The sequence below is a fragment of the Theropithecus gelada genome, chromosome 19, assembly GCF_003255815.1.
Source record: "Theropithecus gelada isolate Dixy chromosome 19, Tgel_1.0, whole genome shotgun sequence".
NCBI lineage: Eukaryota > Metazoa > Chordata > Mammalia > Primates > Cercopithecidae > Theropithecus > Theropithecus gelada.
In genome coordinates, this window is record NC_037687.1 from 22,724,807 (window position 1) to 22,733,775 (window position 8,969).

Here is an 8,969-nt window from a genome sequence, read left to right on the forward strand (position 1 = left end):
AAAAAAAACACATAACAGTGGCTCATGCCTGTGATCCCAGCACTTTGAGAGAGGTCAAGGCAAGAGGATTGCTTTAGCCCAGGAGTTTGACACCAGCCTGGGCAACACAGGGAGGCCTTGTCTCTACAAAAAAAAAAAAGGTAGCTGGGCATGGTGGTGCACACCACTGTGGTCCCAGCTATTCTGGAGGCTGTAGTGGGAGGATTGCTTGAGCCCCGGAGGTCCAGGCTGCAGTGAGCCATGATTGCACCACTGCACTCCAGCCTGGGGGACAGAGCGAGACTGTCTCAAAAACAAAACAAAACCAACCACATAACGATTGTTCATTCATTCAACAAACCTCTGAGTGCCTCCTGTGTACCAGAGACTTCCCCATAAACCTGGCCCCTTCCCTACCATCCTTTGGACAGATGGGGAAAACTGGGGCTCCTAGAAGGCAAGACCCTTGCCCCAACTCCCATGGCCAGCAGGACTCCATCTCAGGGGGAGTTTTTTTCTCAGCCTGGGGCTGCCTTCCAGCAGCAAGTCCAGGGGAGCCATGACCCGAGTTTCCCGGTCACTGACGAGCTTTTTTCTCCTTCCTCCCTCTCTTCTGTGACCTGGCCTCCCCGACCTCAGGAGACAGATCAGTTGGAGGAAGAAAAAGCAGAGCTGGAGTCGGAGATCGCCGAGCTCCAAAAGGAGAAGGAACGTCTGGAGTTTGTGCTGGTGGCCCACAAACCGGGCTGCAAGATCCCCTACGAAGAGGGGCCTGGGCCGGGCCCGCTGGCGGAGGTGAGAGATTTGCCGGGCTCAGCACCGGCTAAGGAAGATGGCTTCAGCTGGCTGCTGCCGCCCCCGCCACCACCGCCCCTGCCCTTCCAGACCAGCCAAGACGCACCCCCCAACCTGACGGCTTCTCTCTTTACACACAGTGAAGTTCAAGTCCTCGGCGACCCCTTCCCCGTTGTTAACCCTTCGTACACTTCTTCGTTTGTCCTCACCTGCCCGGAGGTCTCCGCGTTCGCCGGCGCCCAACGCACCAGCGGCAGTGACCAGCCTTCCGATCCCCTGAACTCGCCCTCCCTCCTTGCTCTGTGAACTCTTTAGACACACAAAACAAACAAACACACGAGGGAGAGAGACTTGGAAGAGGAGGAGGAGGAGAGAGAGGGGAAGAGACAAAGTGGGCGTGTGGCCTCCCTGGCTCCTCCGTCTGACCCTCTGCGGCCACTGCGCCACTGCCATCGGACAGGAGGATTCCTTGTGTTTTGTCCTGCCTCTTGTTTCTGTGCCCCGGCGAGGCCAGAGAGCTGGTGACTGTGGGGACAGGGGGTGGGAAGGGGATGGACACCCCCAGCTGTCTGTTGGCTCCCTGACGTCAACCCAAGCTCTGGGGATGGGTGGGGAGGGGGGGTGGGGTGACGCCCACCTTCGGGCAGTCCTGTGTGAGGATGAAGGGATGGGGGTGGGAGGTAGACTGTGGGGTGGGCTGGAGTCCTCTCCAGAGAGGCTCAACAAGGAAAAATGCCACCCCCCACCCAATGTCTCCCACACCCACCCTTTTTTTGGGGGGTGCCTAGGTTGGTTTCCCCTGCACTCCTGACCTTAGCTTATTGATCCCACATTTCCATGGGGTTAGATCCTCTTTACTATGGGCAGAAGTGAGCCCCCCCTTAAAGGGAATTCGATGCCCCCCTAGAATAATCTCATCCCCCGACCAGACTTCTTTTGAAATGTGAACATCCTTCCTTCACTGTCTAGCCACTCCCTCCCAGAAAAACTGGCTCTGATTGGCATTTCTGGCCTCCTAAGGCTCCCCATCCCGAAATCAGCCCCCAGCCCTGTTTCTCATGACAGTGTTATCCCAAGACCCTGCCCCCTGCCAGCCGGCCCTCCTGGCCTTCCTCGTTGGGCCGCTCTGCTTTCAGGCAGCAGGGGGTGCTGTGATGCCGTCCTGCTGGAGTGATTTATACTGTGAAATGAGTTGGCCAGATTGTGGGGTGCAGCTGGGTGGGGCAGCACCCCTCTAGAGGGATAATGCCTCCACTCCCGAAAGCCTTCCCTTGGTCTCCCTTCCGTCCATCCCCCTTCTTCCTCCCCTCAACAGTGAGTTAGACTCAAGGGGATGACAGAGCCGAGAAGGGGGTGACAGTCCTCCATCCACGTGGCCTCTCTCTCTCTCCTCAGGACCCTCAGCCCTGGCCTTTTTCTTTAAGGCCTCCCCGACCCATCCCCAGCCTAGGACGCCAACTTCTCCCACACCTTGGCCCCCCACATCCTCTCTAGGAAGGGAGTGAGGGAGTGTGACATTTTTCCGGAGAAGATTTCAGAGCTGAGGCTTTGGTACCCCCAAATCCCCAATATTTTTGGACCGCCAGACTCAAGGGGCTGGAATCTCATGATTCCATGCCCAAGTCCCCCCAGCTCCGACGCTGGTTTTGGCTCTCCCACCCTGCCGTTCCCTGCGCTTCATCTCATGAGGATTTCTTTACGAAGCAAATTTATATTTTTTAATATCGGGGGGTGGACCACGCCGCCCTCCATCCGTGCTGCATGAAAAACATTCCACGTGCCGCTTGTCGCGCGTCTCCCGTCCTGATCCCAGACCCATTCCGTAGCTATTTATCCCTTTCCTGGTTTCTGAAAGGCAGTTATATCTATTATGTATAAATAAATATATTATATATGGATGTGTGTGTGTGCGTGCGCGTGGGTGTGTGAGCGCTTCTGCAACCTCAGCCTAGGTCACATTGGCCCTCAAAGCGAGCCGTTGAATTGGAAACTGCTTCTAGAAACTCTGGCTCAGCCTGTCTCAGGCTGACCCTTTTCTGATCGTCTCGGCCCCTCTGATTGTTCCTGATGGTCTCTCTCCCTCTGTCTTTTCTCCCCCGCCTGTGTCCATCTGACCGTTTTCACTTATCTCCTTTCTGACTGTCCGCCGATGCTCCAGCTGTCGTCTGACTCTGGGTTCGTTGGGGACATGAGATTTTATTTTTTGTGAGTAAGCCTGAGGGATCGTAGATTTTTACAATCTGTATCTTTGACAATTCTGAGTGCAAGTGTGAGAGTGTGAGCAGGGCTTCCCCCTGCCAACCACAATTCAATGAATCCCCGACCCCCCGACCCCATGCTGTATTTGTGGTTCTCTTTTTGTATTTTGCACCTGACCCCGGGGGGCTGGGGCAGATTGGCGATGGGCCGTCCCCTCTCCCCTGGTTCTGCACTGTTGCCAATAAAAAGCTCTTAAAAACGCATTCGCCGGGTTGCAGTGTTTATTTCCTCCTGACACCCATTCGCTGGCTTCCTTTTAGTAAGAGAGGGTGAAGTTAGATTGTCGAAGGACTACACACACACAGAGATCATACACACATACACACACACACACAGACACACACACCCTTGCAGGAACTCCTTCTAGTCAATGGGTCTACAGCAGGATAAAAGGAAGACAGTCACAAGAACTTCCTGCACGCACAGGCAGTGTCTCCTACTAGAGAGAGTAAGGGGCCATAGCCCGTTGCGGTGGCTCACGCCTGTAATCCCAGCATTTTGGGAGGCCAAGATGGGCGACTCACTTGAGGTCAGGAGTCTGAGACCAGCCTGGCCAAGATGGTGAAATCCAGTCTCTACAAAAAATACAAAAATTAGCCTGATGTGGTGGCACACACCTGTAATCCCAGCTACTTGGGAGGTTGAGGCAGGAGAATCACTTTAACCTAGGAGATGGAGGTTGCAGTGAGCCAAGATCGCACCACTGAACTCCAGCCTGGGTGGCAGAGTAAAACTCTGCCAAAAGAAGAAGAAGAAAAAAAAAAAGTAAGGGGTCAGAAGTTGAGCCTGCAGGTACGGGGTCACAGAGGTCTCTTAGTGATGGAGCTTGTATGCTCTATGGGTTAAAGACAGCCGCTAAGGAGGTAAACTATACACAGAAGAAGCCTAATGGGCTGCACACAGTGGCTTGCCCTTGTAATCCCAGCTCTTTCCAAGGCCGACGTAGGAGGCCAGGAGTTCGAGACCAGCATGGGGCAACATGGTGAGACCCCCCCCCCCCCCCCCCCCCCCGACCCATATCACTATGTTGAGGAAAAAAAAAAAAAAAAGATAATCTTGAGAGACTTACACAGCAAACTGCTAAAGGCTACTCAGGCTAGGAATGAGGAGTCATCTTGGATTTTCTACAAACCACAACTACAAAAGAACGATTATTTTACACTGAAGATGTGTTTCCTTTTGTTTTCCATATGACCACGACTGGGGCCAACCCAAGACTGACCGAAGCAAATATATGACCCTTTTTTTTGTTTACAGATAGAGTGGAGCCATCCCCATTGCAAAATCCAAGCCCTCTCTTATTTGCATAACAAGTCCTCTGGGAATTGAGGTGAGGGTCCAGCGGTCGCTTAGACGCTTTGGTAAATGAACAAGCAAGGGAAGTTGTCATGGTGGAATCCATTTATTAATTCATTCGAAAAAAATGTGCTAAGCACCTACCCAACTGTGCTGGGAGTTGGGGGCACTACAGGAACTGAGCCTCAGGTCCTGCCTTTCTGGAGCTCACAGTCCATTAGGGGACACACACCCTTTCCCAGTCAGGGACAACCTAAAGTGGATGGGGTTGGGGGAGCCCCTGGGGCTAGGGAAGCAGAGCAGGGACACCTAGCTTGGACTGGGAGTCGGCAAAAACTTCCTGGAGGAGGGGACAGCTGAGCTGAGCCCTAGATGAGGATAGAGTATAGAAAGAACTAGAAAAAGACCGAGGCCAACAAAATAGCACAGCCAAAGATCTGTTGGTGGGGAGAAGGCTTGATACACTGAGAATGCTTAGAGGGTCGGGTGCGATGGCTCACACCTGTAATCCCTTCACTTTGGGAGGCTGAGGAGCGTGGATCACCTGAGGCCAGGAGTTCAAGACCAGCCTGGCTAACGTGGCGAAACCCTGTCTCTACTGAAAAAAAAAAAAAAGCAAAAAATTAGCCAGGCATGGTGGTGGGCACCTGTGATCCCAGCTACTCAGGAGGCTGAGGCAGAAGAATTGCTTGAACCTGGAAGGCGGACGTTGCAGTGAGCTGAGATTGCACCACTGCACTCCAGCCTGGGCAACAGAGCAAGACTCCGTCTCAAAAAACAAAAACAAAAAGAGAAAGCTTAGAGATTCATGGGGACTGGAGCCACAGGTGTGGAGAGAGGGGTTAGTGCAGACCAGTTTCTGCAGGTATTATAAGGACGTTCCCAGGCTAAGGAGTTTAGATCTTTTCTTCAGGGCACTGGGAAGCTATTACAGGTTTTGAACACGAGAGGGGCAGGGGCAGGTTTGTGATTTAGGAAAGGCCCCTCTGGCTCCAGACTGAGGGTGACTAGAAGGGACAGGAGTGAGACTGAGCAGGAGACCAGGGAGGGAAGTGGGGTGGGGAACCTGCAGGGTGGGGTGAGGAGGAGCCCAGAACAGGGTTGGGGACATGGGACAGAGAGGAGGGGAAGGATTCAGGAGACATTCGGGAGGCAGGACAGCTGGGGCTTGGTGAGCAGCCGGCTTGGGAAGGAAAATACAGGGCAGTAATAAATAGCATGGGCCAAGTGATCTGAGTGAGGCTGGGAGTGGTGGCACGCACCTGTGGTCTCAGCTATTCAGGAGGCTGAGGTGGGAGGATTGCTTGAGCTTGGGAGTTTGAGGCTGCAGTGAGCTATGATCATATCGCTGCACTCCACTTTGGGTGACAGAGCAAGACCCTGTCTCAAAAAAAAAAAAAAAAAAAGACACTGCCTATAAGTTAACCCTGCTCTACAAGGAGCAGTTTTTAAAGTAAAATTTAAACAAAAAGAAAGAAAGGAAAAAGGCTGGGTTGCCTTGAACAAGAGACTTCATCTCCCTGAGCCTCCATTTCCTCATCTGTAGAATGGGGGCCGTTATGAGGAGTTGCAAGGCTTGTGCATGCCGGCGCTAAGTGCAGAGTGACGGTGCAATTATCATTACCCTCATCATCTTTATTGGGGTCACCCTGATCCCTCGATATCCCATAATACTCCCCCTTCTCATCCTTCAAGTGTCTGCCCTAATGTTCCCGAGATACCCTACCAGCTCAGCTCTCCTTATGAGAGGGCCTCACTGTTCTGTTTCCTTTGCAGCCGTTATCCCCTTTGCAGTTGTTAATTAAATGTGTAATTACATGATGGCTTAATGTTTATCTCCCCCACTGGGCTGAGTGTATCAGGAGACCAAGGCCAGGGCTGTCACCACCACTGCGTCCTGAGCAAATGCTTGTTTGATGAGTGAATGACAGAAGAGCAAATGAGCAAATATTTGACTGATTAATCAGTGCATGCGTGATTAAATACATGAGTGAGCAAATCACTGAATGAGTAAGCAATGGAAGGGGAGAGATCTAGGATAATTTCCAAACTGCCAGTATCCCAGAACTGTGTAGATGAGTTTTTCTCCATCTTTTGGAGTGGTTTTTGACACACTGGAGGGGGAAATAAGTAACGACAGTCAGAGATCGGAGTGGCAGACAAAATAGTTTGCTATGCGGAGGGCCGCAGCGACCTCTCCAGGTACAGGCTGGAGAAGCGCCTCCCGGGCAGCCAGCAAAATAAGGTCCGGTTCGATAAAGAAAAGTTAACGCGCTCTGTTCGTGACTGTCGCCCGAAAGGTGGAATTGAACCACTCTGTCGCTAGACAGCTACAGGTTTGAAGCCTGCACCCCAGACCACTGAGGATCATCCGGGCGAAGTAACAACGCTCCCGCGCAGCTATATAAGGATCATAAAGGCTTACCTTTTAGAGTTATGGTCGCGTCCTTTGGGCAGCTGTGAGATGGTCGACTTCAAGGGCTATACATTCTCCCCACTCACTTATCACGAACGATGTCCTTGTAAAATGTTGCCTTCACTTCGTATAGTATGAATCATCCTCGCTCACAAAACCGTCTCATTTACATAGCGCCACGCATTCTGGGAAGCAGCGCCTGAGCACCTGGCAAGCTGTTAAAGGGCCCAGGACCCCCTTTTACCAAAATGAAAAGTCAGCTTTTTAAGAGGAGAGATTCAGGATTCGGCATTCAGAAGCGCCTTCTCGGAAAATTCCGAATTCTCCTTCTGCGGAGGAGTGGTGAGTGGGTTCCTGTTAGAGTCTGATTCACCCTGGCCCCAAAGGCTCTGAGCAGGCGGCTACCGGGCTGGTGCGACACCTGCTGTTCTTTTATGGAATTGCGTAGGCCGATGGAGCTCCGCGTTCATTCAAACGTTTATTGAGCGTGTACTGAATCCCAGGGACTGTCTCGGTGCTGGTGACTACAGACATCCTGTCCCGATTGAGTTTAAACACTAGACATAACCAATTTTGCACTTGCGTTTTATGGTTGGGGAAACTGAGACAGACTCAGAAACGGATAGTACCATATCCCGGTTAAAACGGCCCATCCACTTAGGGAAATCGAACTTGTGTTACAATTTTTATTACAAAAAAGGTGATTCTTTTTTCTTAAATTTTTACGTATTTAGGAGGTACAGGTGCCGATTCCTACATGCATATGTTGATTGCGTCGTGGTGAAATCTGGACTTTTAGTGTACTCATCACGAAAAATTATTCAATATTCTGAGTCAGTGATTCTTTGACAATACCATTCTCCGGCATTGAACTCTCCCATGACTTCCATTTCAGAGTAAAAGTCAAAGTTCTCACCCTGCTTTACAAATCCCTGTAATCCAACCCCTTTGGCCCCTCTTATCCTGTCTCACATACTCCTCTTCCCTTATATTATTGGCTTTGGGCATACAGAGGTCTTGCTGCACACATGGATCATGCTACCTCCGCAGGGACTTTGTGCTTGCTAATCCCCTAGCCTGGATCTCCTCCTCACATGTTTCCGTGGCTCATCGCCTCCCTTCACTCTGTTATCTGATCAAATATCAAATACCAAAAACTTACTGAGTGACCAGCACTCAGTGAGGCCTTCCCTGACCACCCAGTTTAAAATAGAGAGTGGATGGGCTCGGTGGCTCACGCCTGTAGTCCCAGCACTTTGGGATGCCGAGGTGGGTGGATCACCTGAAATCAGGAGTTCGAGAGCAGCCTGGCCAACATGGTGAAAACCCTGTCTCCACTAATGATACAAAAATTAGCGAGGTATAGTGACTCATGCCTGTAATCCCAGCTACTCGGGAGTTTGAGGCAGGAGAATCGCTTGAACTCTGGAGGCGGAGGTTGCAGTGAGCTGAGATGGTGCCATTGTACTCCAGCATATCCTACTCCAGCCTTGGTGAAAAGAGCAAAACTCCGTCTCCAAATAATAATAATAATAATAATAATAATAATAATAATAATAATAAATAAAATAAAAATTTAAAAACAGCGAGCTCTGTCACTCTATCCCCTTACCCTGATAGACATTTCCCCATCACTCTGATCACCACCTGCCATTTTCTGTGTCTATTTGCTTATTGTCTGTCTGCTTCTGTAGAATATCAGCGCCATCAGACTTTGCATTTTATTTTTGATCATTGCTGTATCTCTAGTGCCTGAAAAGTGCTTGAGAACATAGTAGATGTTCAGTAAATGTTTGTGGAATGAATAAAATAATATTATCACTGTCTGTTTTTCCTTCTTCTTCCAGACAGGATCTTACTTTGTCACCCAGGCTGGAATGCAGTGGCATGAAAACAGCTCACTGCAGCCTCGACCTCCCGAGCTCAAGTGATCCTCTTGCCTCAGCCTCCCTGGGATGACAGGCATATGCCACCATGTCCAGCTAATTTTAATTTTTTTTTTTTTTTTTTTTTTTGTAGAAACAGGGGCCTCACTTTGTTACCCAGACTGGCCTCGAACTCCTGCTTCTGGCCTCAAGCCATGCTTCTGCGTTGGGCTACGAAAGTGCTGGAATTTCATGCTTGAGCCACAGCACCTGGCCTCACTATCCTTCTTTGAGCCTGTTTTCTCATTTGTGTAACCAGACTAGTACAACTGATCTCACCGGAGAAATCATGATATAAA

At 50.6% G+C, this 8,969-nt stretch overlaps 2 protein-coding genes across 4 annotated transcripts in view; one reads left to right on the top strand and one right to left on the bottom strand.

The window, feature by feature from the left end:
- The window catches only part of FOSB (FosB proto-oncogene, AP-1 transcription factor subunit), a 7,894-nt gene extending 4,658 nt beyond the window's left edge, over positions 1-3,236 (top strand). For all 3 annotated transcript variants that reach the window (XM_025369355.1, XM_025369356.1, XM_025369357.1), the window contains one exon: positions 619-3,236. In XM_025369355.1, coding sequence (XP_025225140.1) covers positions 619-1,080 — 462 coding nt within the window. In that variant the 3' untranslated portion in view covers positions 1,081-3,236. The remainder of the gene's footprint in view (positions 1-618) is intronic.
- ERCC1 (ERCC excision repair 1, endonuclease non-catalytic subunit) overlaps positions 1-6,847 on the bottom strand; it is an 80,906-nt gene extending 74,059 nt beyond the window's left edge. Inside the window, exon 1 of the mRNA XM_025369354.1 lies at positions 6,755-6,847. The gene's annotated coding sequence lies outside the window, so the exon portion shown is untranslated. The remainder of the gene's footprint in view (positions 1-6,754) is intronic.
- Between the last annotated feature and the right edge of the window lie 2,122 nt (positions 6,848-8,969).